This window comes from Petaurus breviceps, unplaced genomic scaffold (genome assembly GCF_028583685.1).
Source record: "Petaurus breviceps papuanus isolate PSGF00001 unplaced genomic scaffold, PetGlider_PUasm1.0 90734, whole genome shotgun sequence".
Classification (NCBI taxonomy): Eukaryota; Metazoa; Chordata; class Mammalia; order Diprotodontia; family Petauridae; genus Petaurus; species Petaurus breviceps.
The window spans coordinates 9525008-9546947 of record NW_027187327.1 but is presented as its reverse complement, the minus strand read 5'-3'; the positions used below and the strand labels follow the sequence as shown (position 1 = coordinate 9546947).

General features: G+C 36.9%; 1 protein-coding gene across 4 annotated transcripts in view; it reads left to right on the top strand.

Annotated features, from left to right (window-relative positions):
• Nucleotides 1-21940, top strand: part of MYO6 (myosin VI) — a 244702-nt gene that overhangs the window by 150624 nt on the left and 72138 nt on the right. For all 4 annotated transcript variants that reach the window (XM_069066992.1, XM_069066990.1, XM_069066991.1 and 1 more), the window contains 5 exons: nt 3249-3393; nt 9993-10150; nt 13402-13493; nt 16550-16622; nt 21405-21532. In XM_069066992.1, coding sequence (XP_068923093.1) covers nt 3249-3393; nt 9993-10150; nt 13402-13493; nt 16550-16622; nt 21405-21532 — 596 coding nt within the window. The remainder of the gene's footprint in view (nt 1-3248; nt 3394-9992; nt 10151-13401; nt 13494-16549; nt 16623-21404; nt 21533-21940) is intronic.

Below are 21940 nucleotides of genomic sequence, written 5' to 3'. Positions count from 1 at the left end.
CAGCATCAAAGCAGATGATAATGCATCTTCATTGTTAAAATATCTGTTTTTGAGCCATTTGATTATGTCTAAGACTTTGGTGGTGAGAACTTTTCTTTTCAGATCTTTCATAGCTGTGGCTGCTAAGACTGCTAAGTGCTAAGACACTTGCTAGATTTCATTTCCATAAGGGCTTTTTCCTTGGGTAATATCTTTAGCTCCTGGGTTAGAAGTAGGGTTAGTAGTTTGGGCAACTCTTGCTATTCCCAGAGTTCTTGAGCTTACTTCTCCATTGGTAGCAGTTGTTCAGCAATTTGTGTTTGTGTTGGGGCTATGAGGTGCTTTCTCTATACAGGCTGCTCCGCTAAAAGATACTTCAATGGGAATGTACTTTAATGGGAATATGGGGTTCATTCTTAGCATTAGATACTTGTGTAGGAGTTCTAAGTAATCTGCCTTCTTCCAGTGGCAGAACAAGGAAAATGGAAACCACTTTTCATGATCTTCCATCCTTTAAACAATGTCATAGGAGATTGGGTTCTTTGGGGAAACCTGTCTAGGGATGCTGGAAGGACAGTGGAATTGTATGAGCCAAGAGTCATTTTATCTGTGACTATTCATTATGCTTCTCAGAGAGAAGGATATTCTCATCAGTGAGATGCCTAAAGTTTTCATTCACAGGAGATGATTTGCTGAAGGTCTTGGGCTATATGTCCCAGGAAGGAAATTTAATAATTGGAAGCTGACTGGACACAAGCTTTTGCTTATGATGCTTGGGTATCTAATCCTGAGACTGCATTAGAATAGTTTGAGTGAGACTTCCTTAGGGGAGCCTGTTCGCAGTGTTGAGATCCAAGCAGATGTAGTTACTTGAGGCATGGGATCATAGATTCAGAACTGAAATGGATCTGTGAGGCCAACCTCCTCTTTTTACAGCTGGGAAACTGAAACTCCGAGATATTAAATGACTTCTAGAGGGTTGCAAGTTAGTAACAAAAGTGACATCTTCAATTGCTCTCTGTTTACTGAATGTTTCTCTATTACCTGCATATATGCCTGTGTCTCTCCCATCCTCAAAAAAAATCTGCATGTGATCTATCCATCCTCACTAATTGTCCTATAACCTCCTCCCTTTTGTGGCTAACTCCCTGAGGAAGCCATCTAACTGTCTCCATTTCCTTTCCTCTCATTTCTTAACTATTTTCACTCCACACAGTTACTAATGATCTCTTATATTGACCATCCTTATGATCTTTTCTTAGTTCTTATTCTCTCTGTAGTCTTTGACACTGTGGATCACCCTCTTCTTGATACTTTCTTCTCTGTAGATTTTCTTGGGACTGCTCTCTCCCAGTTTTCCTTCTATTTATATGAATACTTCTTCTCCATCTTCTGTGCTGGATCTTCTTTAACATCATGCCTGCTTTAAGTAAGTTTCTCCCAAGGTTCTGTCATTCTTCTTTATACTATTTTCCTCAGTGAACTCCTTAGCTCCCACGGTTTCAATGATTCACCTGTAGATGACTCTTAAATTTACTTGTACAGGTCTAAACTTCTCTACTGACTTCCAGTCATGTATTTCTAACTGTTTCTTAAACATCTTTAACTGTATGTCCTGTAAACATCTTAAACTCAAACTTCAGAAACTGAGTTCATTATTTTTCCTCTCAAGCCCCTCTCATCTCTCCCGCTTCTTCTTGACTTCCTTATTACTATTTAGGAGACCACCATCCTCCCAGGCACCCAGGCTTGAAACCTGGGTTTCAATTAGGCCAGGGCTCATACCAGTACCTTTTTGTTCAGTTTTGATGTTGGTATGAAATGTGGCACTCTCAAGTCCTTGAGCAGTTAACAGAGATTTTACTTCAGCCTAACAGTGATATGCACCAAATTTACAGTGGCACATAGTTTTAATAGACTCATTCTTCCTCCCCTCTCCATCTCTATGTGGAAATGTTTGTCCTAGTCCTTGGCAGGGTATGGTGGCTTGTATAATCTTCAGATATCCACCAAAAATCAGAGGGGCCCTGACTCCATTTGGGTGGAGCTTTTTTATGTCCATATGTAACCAAGAAGCTGCATCAGGGATAGCAGGGGTCAATCAGGTCTCCGGGAGTGATTTGTTGTCTTTTAGAGAGAACATCCTTATTGCAGGGAAACATTTTCTTATCATACAAGGTGTTATCAGTTCTCCCTTTCTCATCACTCATATCAAATCTGTTGTCAACTTCTGTTGATTTTACCTTCAGAACATCTGTTTTATATGTCCCTTCTCTCACACTGCCAGCACTATGGTGTGGACCCCCATGACCTCATGTGTGGATCACTGCAGTAGCTTTCTGATTGGTCTCTTTGCCTTAAGTATCACTTCGTTTCATTCCATCCTCCATGTAGTTGCTAAAATGATTTTCCTAAAGCAGGTTCAGCAGGTTGGACTTGTATTTTATTTTATACACTTAAAGAAATTATTCTGAGAAGGGGGCCACAGACTTCACCAGACTGCCAGAGCTCCTATGACACAAAAAAGAACCCTGATCTAGAATATTAAGGGCCATAGTGGGGAAACACCCTCAGGAATGAAAGGGGAATAGCACTTCCATACTTCAGATTATAAAACACTAAATATCAAAAGTATTTGGAACTGGCTAAAAAAATTAGTGGGATGGACTAGGCAAGGAAGAATAAGAAATAATTAGACTCAATAACCCAGTGTTTGGTAAGCCATAAAAAATATACCACCTGGATATGAGTTTTGTATTTGATGGGAGTTCCTAGGAAAATTGGAAAGCATTCAGGCATAAATTAGATTTAGATTTATATCTTATGCCATAATAATGTTCATTATATGAAATTGAAAAGTTGTCACATGAAGAAAATTACCCCAATGAGAAGAAAATTGGTTAATTGGGAAATCCCTCTAATAATGTAGATCAGAAACTTCAGTGTAATTTATTGTGTAGAAACTTCTGTGTAATTTAGTCTGAGGCACTTAGAAGCTAACCAGCTTTATGGTGGCCACACATTTATTTGTTAGAGGTAGAACTGCTGCTTGCATGCGGGGACTGTTTCATTTGATCTTTACTTGGTATAGTGCCTTGTATACAGTAGGTGCTTAAAGATGCTTGCAGTTGAATTTGTTATCTTTATAATTTTGCAGAAGATATGGTTTGAAAACCATGATTAAAGCAACTTTAGAGAAATGACTTCTAAAATTCATCATTCACTAAAAATTAATCAGTACTTTAAAAATGTGATATATATTTGATTAGGTGGTTGTAATCTGAAGAACAAATCTACTCAGTCTTTGGAGTGTTGTGCCGAGTTGCTGGGTTTGGATCAAGATGATCTTCGAGTGAGTTTAACCACAAGAGTCATGCTTACAACAGCAGGGGGCACCAAAGGAACAGTTATAAAGTAAGTTATTAAACCAGCACAACTGCAAAAAAGTTTATAGTGTAATATTTTCTCCCTGCAAATGTCTTGCTCCTTATAAATGGCTTACTTCCATTCTTTCTTTTATGATTCTTCCAAAACTGTGTCAGAGAATTCTTATGCTTTTTTTTTTTTTAAGTTTCCCAATATAAACGGTCACTTTCATGTTCCTTGGAAACATTTAAAGTTTCAAAAATATAGTTGAGTAGGAACTGATATATTCTTCCAAGAACCCAGGGTCACCTTCCTAAGGTACAAAAGTAGGGATTTAGTATAATAATTAGTATCTTTAAGTGAATAAATAGAATAAGCAAGCTATTGGAGACATCATACCAAGGTCTGGTTCAAAATAAACATATAACTTGGGTTTTTTAATGTAAACAGTGTCAGATGACTACAGTGGAAAATTTTCTTAAATTGTATATAAAATTGTGAACAATTTAAAAGTATATACAGGATTGTAGGGGAAGAGTGTGTGTGTGTGTGTGTGTGTGTGTGTGTGTGTTGTGTACACGTTAGATAATTGCTTCTTTTACAGCATTTCTGAGGCTGCCTTTTATATCTAATTTGATTAAATATGACACACACCACTTTATACCCAAATCACAAAAGGCAAGCCTGGATTAACGATTTATTTTAAAAAGCAAAAATGGATCCACTTCTAGTCAGTATACATTCAACCCAATCTCTCAGTAGATAAAATGGAATTAGGAAGAGAGGATAGAAAGGAGAAGAGGGCAAATGACAGAAACTTGAGTAATGTGTATTTTTATAAGAAGTGAGAGGAGAAAGTGGACCAAAAGGAGGGGGAAAGGAGCAGTTAAAGATGTTCAGAAGGACTCAGAAAGTACAGTGTCATAGAAATCAAGAAAGTACAGAGTGTTCAGAAGAAAGATGTAATCTATAGAGTTAGATACTACAGAGAATGAGGCCCAATAAAGGCTGATGAAAATTAGGAAGAGCATTGGCTTTAGATCAGAAGACCTAGATCCAACTTGTGCCTCTGATCCTTACTATCTTTGGGATACTTGGGCAAGTACAGTATAATACAATATAATAAACATTTATTAAGCGCTTGTTATGTACTAGGCACTCTGGTAAGCACTGCGGATACAAATAAGGAAATGAAAGACAGTATCTGCCCTCCAGGAGTTTATAGTATAATAGGGATAACATACAAAAGGAAGTTGAAAAGGGAGGGAATAGAAGAGTTGGGAGGAATTTGTTTTTGTTTTTGTTTTTTTTTTGCTCCACCCTCCAGTTCTCCAATCAGAGGGGCAGAAGCAACTTAGGGTACTAATGAATCATAAGTACCAAAGCTGAAGCAATCTCCACAACTATTTTCTTGGTGATAAGCTAATCTTTATAAGGAGGTGGGGAGAAGATGATGATGTTGTAGTCAAAACCAAACAGTGCCTCTGGAGGGAAATGAAGTAACTTAATTTCCCTGTGCCTCAGTGTTTTCATTTGTAAAATTGTAATAGATAGCCTCTGAGGTCCCTTTTACAGCTCACTATTCTTTGGTCTATGATAATTGATGATTTTGTAAGGGCTTTACTATAGTTCATATATGGTGTGTATATATATATATATGTATATATATATATATGAGATTTTATTATAATATTTGAAGAGGAAGTTACATTGCAAGGGATTTCGAGGAATAAATAGGAAAGAAATGGAGTCAGCTAGTGTGGATTCCTTTTCCACAAATTTTTGAATAGGAAAGAGAAAAGAGATAAAAATTAGAAATGTAGATCCAAGGGCATAGATGAAGGGATTCAGTTTGTTAAGGAACATTGGAACCTCTTCCTCTGAGATTGGAATAAAGGTGAGTTATATAGGGGAAGATAAAGTGAAATTATTCAAAGGGTAATAGAAGAGAATTGAGGGATTACTCATCAGATAACTTTAATCTCACAACTGGAACTAGGATGGCGTGGCTAGAGCTTTGTCCAAGGGGAGGAAGGGTATACTTTCTTCCTTCTGAGGAGTACTATGCCTACCCAGGCTGCCAGGGTCTTCTGGCCTGATGTGCTGACTGGCCTGTGCACCCTTTGGGATGAGAATCAGTGTGAAATCAGTGGTTTGGGGGTGGCAAGGGAATCAGTGTCATATTGCCCATCCCCTTCTCATAGTAAACTCACCCATAGTTCTCCCTGGTACCTATCCTTTCACTTTAGTACTTTTTCTTGTTAACGTAATCCCTTTGCCCCAAATCTCTACCTCTCATTTTTCATCTTTTCATACTCATGAAATTAGTCCTCCTGAAGACATCTCTTGGCACCCTCTCTGATTCAGGGCAAAGAGGAAGAATTGTCATACTCCTTGACCCCACTGCCACTTTCAAATCTTTCCTCTGCTACCATGGTTTAACAATTACTTTTCTTTCTTCAAAGATGACCCTAGTCAGTCCTTATCTTTGCTGCTGTTATTTGTAGACTTCCATGTTCCTATTTCCTCTCGAAGTCCAACATATGGCTCATAGCCATTTTCTCTACCCCAACTCTTACCTCCTTTGAACACCCTGGCTTCCCGATTTCCCAATTTACTCATATCCTCTGATCTTTGCTAGACTCCATTCAGTCTACCTCATTCATGAGTAGTAGCAATTATACTTTAAACCCTCCCCACCATAGTCCATTAAACTTGACTAATTATGATATTCACTCTTAGTTTTCTTATCTGTAAAATGAAGGAGTTAGTCTAGATTATTGCTGAGGTCTCTTGCCTATCTAAAATGAATGATTTTATGGGTAGATTAGAGTGGTAATTGTTGGGAAGACTGCTTCTTCCTTTTGATTCCCTTATGTAAAAGCAAATTAATTCTTGTTAACTTTAAGATCCAATCACTTTTTTTAGACCAATATTTAAGAAATTAAAATCGTTCAGTTATGAATTTTATACCATTTCCTCTCTTCTTTTATTTTTTGGTACTTATGGAGACCTGGTTTCCTTTGGATATCCCTGTACCTGTTGTGGGTGCAGTGAAGAGGAATTGGAATGCTCCTTTTTTCCCATTGCTACTTCCAGATTCTTTTTCCATTTTTATGACTTAACCTCTTCTCCTTTGAGGATAATGCTATCCAAATTTTATCATATATTCCAGATCCTGGTGGCTGTTATCTACTGAATCTGCTATTCTCCCTCCTTTCTTGATGAATTGAATCCAGGCTCACAACCTTCCTTTCTGCCACAACTCTGTGGGCTTCTTATTTCCCTACTTCGTTCAACTTTGAGGACATAAGCTTTACTTTACCTCAGGCATACTCAGAGATGGTTGTGCCCTTGATTTTATCATGTCCATGTTTGATAAATCTGAAGTTCCTGTATCTTATCATAATATTTTATCTTTTAGATTCTTCTCGTTCTTTATTCCTCTTAAATCTACTTTTTTTTTTTTAATCTCATCGTGATTTCCAGTCTGTTAATCCTTCAGTACTGTGTCAGGCCATCTCCTGTGCTCTGTCTACACTCTCCTTCTTTCCCAATCTCTGTCTCTTGGTGAACTAGTTAAACTCTATTCTTTAGTATTGAATCACTTGGTCCTTTGTCCTGTCATCAATCATACCTTGACAGAAACTACCCTCCCTGGATTATTTTCCACTAGCTACCTTCTTTGATCCTACTCACATGCTAGTAAATGGAAATGTAGTATATCATGAAATAATGATGATTGTGGCCACTACAAATTCATACTATTTAATTTCAGCTGGGTCCTCATTGCAGCAAGCCAGTCCTTTTTTCCTCCTTAATTTATTCATTATCTCACCACAGTATCTATTCCAAACCTTTTCTTCTTTCCTTAAGCTTTTCATGTGATCCCTTCCCTTCTCTTTCTCAGCTGAGGACCATACCTAATACTTAACAGAAAAATAAATTGAGGCCATTTGTCTAGAACTTCCTTTTCACATTATATCCTTCTGACACTGACCCCTACTGTTTCTTCCCTCCTTCTGGTCATTGAATGATTTATTGTGATAGTTTTTTGGTTGGTCCTCTTGCTTGAAGTCTTTCTTCACTCTATCCACTCAGCTGCTAACATGAGCTTTCTAAAACACAGGTCTGACTATATCATGCCCTTACTCAGTAAATTTCAGTGGCTCTGTATTAATCCTCAGACTCAAATATAAAATACTCTCTTTGACATTTAAAACTCTTCACAACCTGGCCCCTTCCTATCTTTCTATTTTTCTTGTACTTTATTCCACTTTATGATTCACCAAAATCTGTCTTACTCTTTTTCACTCTTAGATTCCTATGTCATCACTTGATAGAAGTTATTCTCTCTCAGGTTATCAGTGATATCTTTAGTTGCCAAATCTAATAATGCCTTTTTCTAAGACTTCATTCTTGACATTTGCTAGTGATTACCTTCTCTCCTTTGATACTCTTTCCTCTCTGGATTTTTCATGACTCTACTCTCTCTTGTTTTTTCCCCACGCATGTGACTAGCTCTTTCTCAGTTTTCTATGCTGGATCTTCATCTGTGTTTCCATGAGAACCCCCTTTCCAGACTCTGTTCTAGGCCCTCTTTTATTTTCTTACTATACTCTCTCACTTGGTGATCTCATCAGCTCCTGTGGACTAATTTATCATTTGGATTTTCGTAAGAATCAAAAATCAAAGATAACATACATAAATTGCTTTTCAGACCTTAAAGTATTATATGTAGATGGTAATGATGATTCCCAGATTAATTTACCCAACTCTAGTCTTCCTCCTGAACTACAGTCTTGAATTACCAATTGCTTATTACACATTTCAAAATCTATAGGCATTTCAAACACAACCTGTCCAAAACACGACTCACTACTTTCTCTCCCAAACCTACTCCTCTTCCGAACTTCCCTCTTGCCATTGAATGCATCATCATTCTTCTAGTCACACAGGTTCACATTCATGATACCTTCCTTGAAGTTTTACTCTCTCATATCCCATATATCCAGTTGTTTTTCACATCTTGCAGTTTATTTCTCTGTGACATACCTTGTATGTCTTTTTCCCAGTATGTCTTCCTTCTTTCCAGGTACACAGCCACCACTTTACTTTAGTTCAGACTCTCATCATTTCTTGCCTGGAATATTTCAGTAGTTTTCTAATTAATTTTCCTGCCTCAAGTTTCTCTTTACTCTAATCCATTTTTCACATGGCTACCAAGATGAATTTTTTAAACTGCAGGTCCTAAACAAGGCTATACCTACCTCTGACATTCAAAACTCTTCACAACCTGGCCCCTTCCTGTCTTTCTCATTGTCTTATATATTACTTCCCTACATACACTCTCCTTACCTACATACACTTACCTCTTTCCCTCCTTCCCTACATATACTATCCAAGATCATACCCTTCCTGCTTCCATATGCTTACATATAATGCTTTGTGGGCCTTTGCACTGACTCTTCCACATGCCTAAAACATTCCTTTTCTTTATTTTTCTCTTGGTGTCCCTGGCTCCCTTTAAAACTGCTCAAAAACCATGTCCTACCAACTGTCTTTTCTGGTTCTTCCAGCTGTAGTGTTCTATTTTCTGCATTGTTTCTCTATCTGTTTATATACTCTATGGTGGTTAGTACAAAAGCAACAACTATTCCTTTGGTAGTCTTTTTTGCAAATACTGGTTAAGTACTGTGATATTAGAAGATCCATAAAATGATATTTCTTGTTCCCTTTTAGAGTACTAAAAACACTGACTTTTTTTGTCTTCCCATGGAGTATCTCTAAGTAATTTATACATTTGGCTACACCATTTTTCTTCTGACATTTTTTAGAGTGAGAATATTAAGATTGATATAGTTCAGTTCCTCCACTAGTATGACAACTTGTTGGTTATATATATTTATTTATATATGTGTGTCTTCCCTGTAACAATGAAATATCTTTGAAGGTCAAGGGCTGTTGCATTTTTATTTTTCTGTCTTCATCATTTAGTACAATTCTTGGTACATAGTAGACATTTAATAAATGTTTATTGATGAAGTGATTAGTTACATAAAAAGGAGCTCACATTTATAGTAAAAAGAGTCAAGATGAGGTTTTTAGATATTTAAAAATGTAATTCTTACCACTCTTTTCCCCCCTTTCTGTCACTCTGTCCCTGTCATTAAAGAAATGGAAGGGGGCTGCTCAGGACTGGAGGCCATTTTATGCTTGTCTTTGTTTTGATGGGTCACCCTGGCTAAGGGATGCATCACCAGATGGCCAGCCTACCTTATTTACTGCTTTATTTTCCTTAGATAGTACTGGAGTGGTCCTTGGAAAACAGAGTGGGTCTTTTGCTAGGTCATACTTGAAACCTTTCTGGCAGGATAGAACGTGCCAGAGCATGTACTTCGTTGGCACAACTCTTGAGAATCCAGTGTTACCTCAACTCCCCACCAAGACATTGAAATGAGACCTTGTGGGACAATTGTATGATGGAACTATACAAAAATATAAGTCCTTTGTATTGATGCTGGCCTAATACATTTAGGTGGCTTTATTTATTGACTTAACTATACATTTGTGGACATATCCCAAGGCAGCAATATTGCGTGCTTTGAATTACTTTGTATTTGAATAATTTTGTATTTGCTTTGTAGGGTACCCCTGAAGGTGGAACAAGCCAACAATGCACGTGATGCTTTGGCAAAAACTGTCTATAGTCATCTTTTTGATCATGTGGTGAACAGAGTAAATCAGTGTTTTCCTTTTGAAACATCATCATTTTTTATTGGAGTGCTAGATATTGCTGGTTTTGGTAAGTTTGATATACTTTTATGTTTTCTTAAAGTTCCCATACCTTTTCTGGCATACTATCACTATGTACCTTAGAGGTTAAGCTGTTAAGTTCTCCTTTTCCTTGAAGAATACTCTTGAGCTATTCTTGGGATCAACAGAAGATCAACTAGGGGAATCAGTAGTGAAGGTAACTTCACCATCTTTTTTTCCCACCTTTGACACCAATAAACTTGACTCTTATCTTTCTGCAACTCTCTGTTGCCCTCCCTTTTACCTGTACCATCTGAGAACCATGCTTCTTTGTGGTGTATGGGAAAAATGTGGGATTTAGTCAGGGGAATTGAGCTTAAATCCATGTTTTGCCATTGGTGCTAATCTGTGTGACTTTACCTCTTTGCTCCTTAAGGGTTTCAACTAGATACTTTTCAAGGTCCTTTCTAACCCTGTATATATGGCCCTATGAATTCTGGTCTCTTACTTTCAACTTCTTTTCGTCACTTGGTGCTCACTGAAACCTAGATTTCTTCTGAACAGAACTATTGGCACCCTTTCCAAAGCCTGTTGTTTTCTCCTGCTACTTGGCACCCTGGACTAGGAAGAATAGATATATATGTTTTTCACTGCTGTTTTCATTTTCACCTGCTGGATGATTCAGCCACTTCTTTTACTTTAGAGTTGACTCCATTTTGTCCAGATCCTTATTCTATTATACTCCGCTATCAGCCTTATAGTTTTTTCAGCTCCTCTCTTCTTCTAGCATTCAATCTTCTCTTTTCCTCAGCCTTCTTTTTCCATAACGCGAAGGATTATTTTTATCTCTTCTTCTCTTGTTCCCTCTCCTCCTACCTCCTATACTCAGTTCCTCCTAAGTCTGGCTGCATTTTCCCCATTACCATATTTCCTAGTCATGACTCTGCCTATTTATTATATAATTTTCTTAATGTAATACTTTCTTATTTATACATATCTGTATTTTTATTTTATGGACTAAATATGTAAGCAAATGGTTTGGCTGAACAATTCAAAAGACTATTTTTTGTCTTTATTTATTTGAGTGACTTAATTATATCTAGAACTAGATTCCAGTATGCATCTTAAACTTAATATGTCCAAAACCCTCCTTCTCTCCTAATTTCTCTATTACTGTAGAGGGCAAAACATCCTTCTTATCTTTCTGGTTTGAAATCTAAGTGTCATCTTCAACTCTTTACTCTTTCTCATTCCCCCTGTCCAGTCTGTTGCCAAGACCTGTCAGTATTCCCTGTTCTCTCCTCCTCAGTCTGCCTACCTCAATTTTCTCCCCATTCCAAGAATGTTCTTTACTCAGCCTCCAAAATAAATTTGCTAAAAAGCACAGGGACTGTGCCAATCCCCCCTCCTTAGTAAACTCCATTGGCCTCCCAACTCCCCTCTGGAATCAAATATAAAATCCTAAGGGCCTCATAACCTTGACTCATTCTAACTTTCCAGTCTTCATACACTTTATTCTTTGACACACTCTTTGATTCAGTGATGTTGGCCTTCTTGCTGTTCATTGAACAAGAATCTCTCTTGTTTCCAGACATTTTCTTTGGCTCTCCCCATGCTTGGAATGCTTTCCTATTTCACCTTCACCTTCTGGCTTCCTTTTAATCTTAGCTAAAATCCTATCTTCTACAGGAATTCTTTCTTTAACCTCTCTTAATTTTAATGCTGCTTCTCTGTTAATTATTTCCTATTTATTCTGTACATTACTGGTTTGAACATATTTGTTGTCTCCCCATTAGATTGTAAGCTTCTTGAGGGCAGGGATTATCTATTACCTCATTTTGTATCCCCAGCTCTTAGCACAGTGACTGAGACTTAGTAGGCATTTAATAAATGTTTATTGTCTATGTTGTTTGAAAACATCCTGATATTGAATATGTATCTTTAGCTCTCTCCTTATTGTATTTACAGTCAGTCAGAGTGAGCCAATTAACTTTTATTAAACCTATGTGCCAGGCACTGTGCTAAGTCTGGTTATACAAAGAAAGGCCTAACACAGTTGCTCTGTGGCATGATGATATCCTGAGACCGAGCTAAGGAGGTTAATGTTTCAGAATTGGTTTTATCATGCAGAATAATGAATTCCTGGAGATCATGATGTCCAGGAAAGCAGCCGACTGGGAAATGATGAGCTGAATTTCTTGGGCACCCTCCATAAGTGGTGGAGGATATGGGAGGAGCTCTTAGGTATCCATTCTTTACCTTCTACAGTCAGAGTGAGGGAGGACCCCCGTATGCAAGAGCATAGCGGCAGGTGAACCAATTTTAGGCTATTACAATAGTCTAGGAGGTAAAGAGGACTAGAAATAAGGTGTTGGCTGTGTGAGCTGAGAGAAGGGGACAGATGTGAGATGTGTATAGATTTGATAAGGCTGCCCCAAACTGGATCTGAAGAATGAAGGAGAGCGAGGGATCATTGTTATGGGAGTGGTATTCTACATTACTAATTGTAGTTGAATACATTTTGTGCTTTTTTGTTGTATGGTGCGTGACACTGCTTCCAGGTATTAGTTGGTAGTCAGACATTTATTAAGTGCCTCCTGTGTACCAGGCACAGTGCTAAGTGCTAGGGATACAAAGAAAGCCAAAATAAAGGCCTTGTACTGAAGGGGCTCACAGATGAATGGGGGGGGGATGGAAGAGAGGGTGTCCTGGGGCATAATGAAGTCCAGAAGAGTGGAAATGAAAAGATGGCTGCTTTGAATACTCCCTAAATGGAAGGTGTGGGAGGAGCTCTGCACTATCCCTCCTGTACCCTCTGCAGTTAGAGGGAGAGGGAGAGAGTTGGCACCAGGGGCAGGAACCCAACATGTGAGTTTCAGGGTCAATGTGACCTTGCAGGGTAATGAGATTCTGCTGAAGTCTAGAGCAGTACAACCAGGTGGGAAATAATACAACTCACCAGTTGTAGTTGAATATCATGTCTTTCTCTGAAAAATAGCTTTTTTCCCCAGTACTGTGCGGAATAAAGCCTTTATACAACACAGCTATTTCTAAAGGATGTCTGTTTCATAAATTTAAGATAGCACAATCTTTTTTCTAACCAGTTCATGTTTAATAGAATTAAAGTCTCAGGATGAGTATTATCCTGGTAGTATAGAAAAGTGAATGTTATTTACAACTATTGATTTTTGTCTAATTTGGATTTAAGTCTTTTCCTGCAATTAAAACTTAATTTTAAGAAAAATTTATGTTACTGGTCTGATAAAGATTATTCGCTACAGTTTTTATTTTCTCTTTCAGAATACTTTGAACACAACAGTTTTGAACAGTTTTGCATCAACTATTGCAATGAAAAGCTACAACAGTTTTTCAATGAAAGGATTTTGAAGGAGGTAATTTACAATATGCCTGTTGTTTAAGTTATAATATAGATTTTTAAAGGACAAAAGTAAAACTGGTTTTGATTTGTTTGATCTGCTAAATGTATTACTACTGAATTTCAGCATAACTGCTGAATGTAATTTCTCCATATATTTTCCTTTAACATGTTACTACCTCTCTTTCCTTTTTAGGACTTTAAAAAATCTCATTTATATATTCTTTGTGTTTTTATATTTTTGTAACAGTGTTTTATAATATATTGAAAATTTAGTAAACTATTCAAGTGTTATAATTTTTCCTATAAAACTTGTATTAGTATAGCTCACATTGGGTATAAAAAATGTGTTTACATTTTCAACGAATGGATTATAAAATAATACATACATACATATGTAGTTATAGCTAGTTTTTATATATTGTTTTAAAGTTTGTAAAACATTTTACAGATAGCATCCTGGGATGTAGGTGTTATCATCCCCATTTTACAAATGACGAAATTGAGGCAGATAAAGGTTAAGTAATTTGTCCACTGTCACATAAATTTTAAGTGGGTTTAGGATCATCTATGTGGATATCTTTTCAGCTATTATAGGTTGCAACCCATTTATGCCTTTTTTTTTCCTTTGGGATTCTTGTCCATGTCCTTCTATAAATCCTCCATAGAGAATCTATGCAAAGCCCTGGCAGTCACCTTCTAGTTTTTTTTTTTTTTCCAGCATTAAATCGGTATCGGTGTGGCACTTGAACTGTCTTTTTGTTATCCTTTGGTTTTGTTTTGTTTTGTTTTTTTGGAGGGGGGAAGGCAGGGCAATTGGGGTTAAGTGACTTGCACAAGGTTACATGGCTAGTAAGTGTTAAGTGTCTGAGGCTGGATTTGAGCTCAGGTCCTCCTGACTCCAGACTTGGTGCTCTATTCACTGCACCACATAGCCGCCCCTATCCTTTGTTTTTTATATGTGACTAACTCACTTTATTTTCCAAATACAAATTTCCTCACCATACTTGACTCTTTTTCTGTATTTGACACTTGACCACCTTGGTCCCACCTACTTTCTCTGTTCCTCACATGTGACATTCCATTGTCTGCCTTTTCACTGACTCTCCCTCATGCCTGGAATAAGCTTCCACTTCATCTCCACCTTGTACAATCCCCCTCATCTTTGAAAAGGCAGCTCAAACACGGTCTTATGTACTGTCTTTCACCCAAGTACTAGTGTCTTCCCTACTTATGTTGTGTGTAACTACTTTGTATTTATTTCATAATCTGGGTGTGTGTGTGTGTGTATATACACATATATATACATATATATGTTTATATGGTGTCTCCCTTAATAGACTACAAGCTTCTTCAGAGTAGGGATTTTCTCATTCATTAGATTTGCATCCACTATATCTAACATAATGTCTGACATATAGTAGATACCTAATAGTTATTTATCAACTGAAACTTGGTTTCAGTTTTAGTAACAGTGTCAATACGGATGTAATTCTGTCTCGTCAATCCTGTATCAGCTTGGTGGTCACTGGACAAAGTTCTACATTTAGATAAACAACTTTTATGTGATTATTTACACATAGTCTTAAGATAGTGTAATTTGCAGCACAATCTTCCTTCTTCTGTCACTCAGTCACTGTTATAGAAGTGGGTCTGCATAGGACTAAGGACTTATTTGTATTTTCATTACTTTCACAGGATGACAAGAACCTAAAAATTCATAACCTAGCAATTAATCTGCTCCTGATAAGTGTTCTTAGCACTTAACCTAGGCTGATAGGAATAGTCTTTTGCAGAGACTTTAAGTATATGACAAATATTAGAATATATGAACATTCTTGGCCTAAGCATAGGTCACACTTGCTTCTGTCATGAAACTTTCCTTAGTTAAAAAAGGAAGACACCTAATTGAGAAAAAAAAGGTTTAATTTGTTTACATTTTCACCCAATAGCTTATAAAATGGTACATACATACACATGTAATTATAACCAGTGTTTAAATAGTGTTCTAAAGTTTGTAAAGCATTTTACAGATAGCACCTAATATTTTATCCTCATGACAATCCTGGAGGTAGGTGTTATTATTATCCCCATTTTACAAATGATGAAATTGAGGCAGATAAAGGTTAAGTGATTTGTCCACTGTCATATAGCTAGTATGTGTCTGAGTCTGATTTGAGTTCAAGACTTCCTGACTCCTACACTATCCATTATGTCACCTTAGTGTGTATGTTTGTGCATGAGTGTGCTTATATATAGAAACACATAAAACACACTGTCACTATATAAGTATATATGTGTGTGTGTATACATATACATTTGTGTATGTTTACATACACATTCAAACACAAGTTTAAGTGTATGTTGTAATATATATATATATATACACACAGGGAAATACTCCCCTGATATATACATATATATGTATATATGTGTAAACATATATGTCCATATATGATCAGATAACCTGTACTTGTTCAGATCTGTCCCTTCCTAAATTTAGAGAAATATTCAGGTTTGTTAAGAGACTTAATTAGTTCATTTGTGATAAGCAAAATGAAGACATTTAGTCTAAAATAGTAATAATTTTTCTTTTTTTAATGCCATAAAAAGTAGTAAGTCTATAAAATAGGTGTAACTATCATTTAGAGGGTTTGCTTTTTAAAATTTTGATTATCTTAAGTTTTTAGTTACTTGACTGATAATGTATAATCGTGCACATGAACTTGATTTATTTTGGAAAGGCTAGTTGCTCATTTTCCTGGGAGAATGCTTGGTTATATGATCCCTAAAAGCAAAGACTTTCTCTTTTCCCTGTTCAGTTGTGCATTCTTTCATTAAGCTCTTTGGAGGTGTGTGTTTTTTCATTTATTGTATTTGTATCCTTAGCATCTAACATTATCTGGTACATAGTTAAGTGCCTAATAAATATTTATTGATTGATCTCCTTTGTTACTTAGCATAATATAAATACTCAGTAATTGTTAATTATACTGCAACTAGCATAAAACACTGAAGCAATTTCATACCTCAGGAGATATCCATATCTATAATCATTTCATTTTTATTTAGGAACAAGAACTCTATCAAAAAGAAGGCTTAGGAGTCAATGAAGTACACTATGTGGATAATCAGGACTGTATTGGTATGTCTTACTTGACTATATTTTTTTAAAAATATGGCAGGTTATAATTGATTTTCTTTAGAATGGATTTTTGCTACTTTTCCAATCTATAGCTATTGAATACTTTAGCTAGTGGAAATAATTATGTTATTGGTTAGTCACAGAAGCCTCATTTTCTTAATACTGCTTCTTAGAAGGAATTTTTTCAATTCAACCCTCTTTGGTTTTGGTTTAAAGTTTTCTAAAGTTTTCCTGTTTAGTGCTTTTGAATTTTCATGTAGCTAGTATGTTAAAACAAAATTAGGAATTTTGGAATGAATTATATAAATACATTTAAGTAAATTATACATAATAATGAAAGCAGCAGTATGAAGTCTGAATAATTGTATCTACTGAACATTTTTTTGGTAGGGATTTATTTGAGTAACATCTTTCCATTGCATATAACAATAGGACTAGTTTTCTTTTGCATATCATAGCAGATGTGCTTAGGAGAAAGAACAAAGCCAGAATTTACCTTTGGGACCAATTTGCCTTTCTGTGATTGTAATGTAATACCAAGCAAAGGCAACTTCCCAGGTTCAAAATACCGGCATAGGTGCTCTCTATTTTATTCAGTAACAAACCCAGAACAGAGAAGATCAAAACATGACATCATTCAAAATACAGCATTTACTAAGTGTGATTAAATCATCTCCAAGGCCTACCCCACCCCAGGACTTTCCAATCATTCAATCAATTACAAAGTCTCTGTTCCAAATACTTCTCCACCCCTAGGCTATACCTTAATTAAGTCCACCACAAAGCCCCTCTTCTCAAATGGAGATTAGTTTCCAAACATAAGTAAAATACATTCATTTGCTCAACCATAGAACACAAAAAGGTCAAAAGTTCCCCACCCCTGGATCACAATTGAATCTACCCCAGAGTTACATCAAGTTTAAACACAGCACTTAATACCCAAATGGAGGTCTTTTCTTCATCTTGACACGAGGCAAGTTCTCAGCAATCTTAGTTCCTGGAGAGACAAGGCTTAGCAAGGCCATAAGATACATTGCCAGTCCCTTCATGAATTTATCCTCTGTCTGTAGAACAGTCCTAGAACCCCTGAACACATTAGCAAAGCCCTCTCCCAGGATTTCTGTAAACATACAACAAGAAAATCCTTCTTCAGGGCTTCTGAACCAACAGAAAGGCTCCCAGACCCCTGCAACAACAGCACTGTCCTTCACCAGTGGACAGTATTCATTCTGTCTGCCGGACAGTCTCCAGACCCCTGCAACAACAGTACTGTCCCTCACCAGTGGACAGTATTCACTCTGTCTGCAGGACAGTCTCAGGCCTTCTTAACCAAATGCCAGGTTCCAGGACTTCTTCAACAGGACAGTCTTTCACCAGTGGACAAATCTGGCAAAATAACATCAAAACAGACAGACAAAGTACCAGCAAAACAGCCATGTCTCCTCAGTCCTTGGCAGCTCAGGGGGCAGGTCTCAAAAGTCCAGGGCAATTCAAAGCGGCCACCAGCAATCTCTTAGTCTCTCCCTCTCCACGAGGTGCTGCTTCCAAAAAGAACTTCCGCCTCTCTCTTGTCTCTCCAAATCTACATCACCAGCTCCTCCCACTTCAGGACTTTCTTTTCACATCAACAAGCCCATCCCACAGGTGGGATTAACAAACTCTGGGTTTTAATACAATCAATTTGAAAACCAAGCCAATACAGGGGAATCTTTAATTGCCATTACTATCACATTTTTTGTTGCAGCAAGCACCCCAGTGTCCCCAGGGTGCCTGCTCACACAGGTTCTTGGATCTGCTTTGTTAAAGGAAAGCAACTCAAAATGGGTTAACAAGCTTACTTTAATCAGTCAGACATATATCGTTTACCTTGTTCAGGAGAAAAGGTCAGCACCCTGAACCTCAAAGTATACAGGCATAATTATCAAGACAGAAACATCAAGTAGACAGATTTCCAAACTGTTCAACCATTACATCCATACCCAGCCAACATCTGGGTTTCCATATTCTGGGTTTTTCAAAGCCGGGGGACTCTCAACAACGGCTTCCCAGAATTCAGATCAAATCACAGAACACCTCTCAAAGTGAGTCCCAAAAAAAAGCTACACATCAGGGCTTATATAGCCTTCTCCTGGCTCAGAGAATGTAACAACCTTATTGACGCACTGGCCAATCAAGAAGTATCTACTGAAAAACAAGCCTCCCACCCCAGGCTCCAGGTGCACGTTAGCCTAGGGGCAGGGAAGATCTTTAAATCTGCATTTCCATTACAGTGATTGAGAATATAACTACAGTTGTGACCAAGAAACTTGTATTTGTTAGAACATTGTGCATAAAAGTGATTAGTTGTTGCACGTGAGTCATTTCTCTACCATCAGTATCTGCTATTGTCCTTATTACTTAATCACCATCCATTCTTACTGTTCACTACAAATGTCAAGAGAAAGTCCCTTTGTGAATTTGGCCTCCTAGTCTCCAAACTGTGGGTGAGAACTAGGTAGGGTGCAATATTTATGTGTGCAGTTTTCAAAACACTGGACAGTTTTGCATTGAAAAGTTGTTTATTTCACCTTCCCTAAATATTCCCTTTCTTGGGCTCTTTCTTTTATTCCTAAAGGTCCTGCCTCCTCTTTTATGTCTCTTCCTATCATAATACTTCCCACATCTATCCTATGGAACATTCCCAAGGCAGAAATAATTTCATTCCCCTTTGAACTGCTGTTACACTTATTTTCTTTGCCTCTTAATGTGATATTTTTCACATACTCTCTTGTATTGTACTTATTTCCAAACATGGCTATTCTTCCAGCTAGATTTGAAGGTCCTGGAAGAGTGATGAACTCAGATCTTGTACTCCTTAAAATTGTTTCATATATAGGAGATACTCAGTAAATATTTTTATTTCACCAAATGAACAAAGTAAAATCTTTCAGCTTATTTTTTCATCATGACAAACATATGTACTTGGTCATAGTACATTTAGGGCAGGAAGGAACTTTGTAGGCCATTTAGTTCAGCGCTCTCATTTTACAGATGAGAAAACATGAGGTATAGAGAAGTTAAGTGGTTTTTCTAGAGTTACTTAGGTAATTAGGTGACTAAGCTAGGATTTGAGCTCAGGTTCTTTGATTTTCAGCATTTTTATATACCCTCCCTCCAAAACAAACCCTGAGAGTAAGTTATTATTCACATTTTTTTTACACAAAGAAATTAAGGCATAGGGAGTTTGTGGTTTGCCTAAGATCATACCATACAAATTTAATCAAAAGGTCTTTAAACTGAAAACAAAGGAAGGCTGAGATAATTTACTACATATATCTGCTAAGCAATAGAAATACTGTGTAGGAAGAACAATAAAGACACATAGAAATTCATTAGTGAGAAAAAACAAGAAAAAAGACAGCAATGTAAGCCAGGGCTTCTGATATTTGTAAATAAATGCACATAGTGTTGGTAATAAACAGAATGAACTAGAGATCTTAACACAGAAAGACAAATTTGGTTTGCCCAGGTGTCACTGACACTTATTGGTAAAATGTGGCTCTAGAAAAGTATATGTCTTCTTCAAAAGGATAAATAAAAGGGAGAGAAGAATAGCACTGAATACCGTGTTTCCCCGATAATAAGACATGGTCTTATTAATTTTTTTGGACAGAAAAACACCAGAGGGCTTATTTTCAGGGGAGGGCTTATTTTAATGAACATTGAAGCAATTTTAATAAACAGGTAAATGTGAACAAAAAAATGTACCTTTATTCAATAAGGAAATCACTGGGGAAGAACAGGATGATGCACTCACTGCTGCAGCTCTGATTGGATGCAGCTCGGAGCGCGGCGTGTGTTTCACCGGGGGGGGGGACGGTGCATACAGAGGGTACCGTAATGTAGTGTGTAGCGCAGGGGATCTCAATAGGGCTTATTTTTGGGGGAGGGTTTATTTTAGAGGAATCTTACACAGTAAGGGGAGGGCTTATTTTCGGGATAGGTCTTATTATTGGGGAAACACGGTATTAAGAAAATATACTCCATTCAGGGAAGCACAGTGCATTTGGGTGAAGGTGAAATGAGGAAGAAACAAAAACATTGTTTTAAATGAGGAAGAAGCAAAAACATTATTGTTTTTGGAGCATATTACAGACCATATGTATAGAAAGAACAAATAGATTACAAGACTTGCATAAGGCATAATGAAACAGTAGTGGAGGAACTTATTTTATCTGGTCATCTATTGGAGATCTTGCTCTGCCCAAAGTGGAAGAACTGATGACTTATTGATTTGCCTTGTTTTAATTATAACTTCATCCTTCAAAAAATGGAGGAGCAAGTGGGAAAAATTCTTATCTTAGACTTGATTCATACCAGTGAAGAAAAATTGGTTCTTTTAAAATGACAGGAATGTGGGAGCAGCACCGGCCCTGAAGTCAGGAGGACCTGAGTTCAAATTTGGCCTCAGACATAACAAAAAACTAGCTGTATGACCTTGGGCAAGTCACTTAACCCCAGTTGCCCTACCTTCACCCATCCAAAAAGCCAAAAGAAAAATCTAAACAACAACAAAAAAAACTACAAATAACTTTATTAAATTCATCATAGTCTACTTTTCGATGAACTACAATGACAGATTTTGCAGTAAAAATCAATAGTTATCATGGGATCAGTAGACTCTTTAGTTAAGGTTTTCTAGTTTGTGATCACTGTGTTTTTAACACTTTTTTTAGTGCTATAAACTTGATGCTTAGTTACAATTGACATTGTTTTGAATGTTTTATTTTTTCATTTAAATAGATTTAATTGAAGCAAAATTAGTGGGAGTACTGGATATTTTAGATGAAGAAAATCGTCTTCCTCAACCAAGTGATCAGCACTTTACAGCTGCAGTTCATCAGAAACACAAGGACCATTTTCGTCTTACTGTGAGTTTACTCTTAGAAAATCATTAGTCTTACAGGAAGATTTAGTGTAGTGAAGAAGAAAGTGAGGGCTCATCCTTTTGAAGATGCCTTAATGGAACTAGTTCTATTAATCAGGCATACCTGAAGAGTACCAAGGGACATTTTAAATATTGCTTGTGATAAATGCACAATTTTAAAAACTAAAAAATTATTTTTTTTTTACATAAAAAGTACCCCCCCCAAAAAAGTACCCACTTATGTGATAAAAACTATGTAATAGTGAAAGCCTAAAGTGGGAGCCCAATTTTCATTTGTTCCATTGGAGGGAGGGATCAATGAGTAGGAAAGGCACGTGTGATATTTTCTGAATGCATGGGTATTGTTCTCAATTCTTTCTAATTTATTTGTAAAGTTTGAATGACTAAAGAT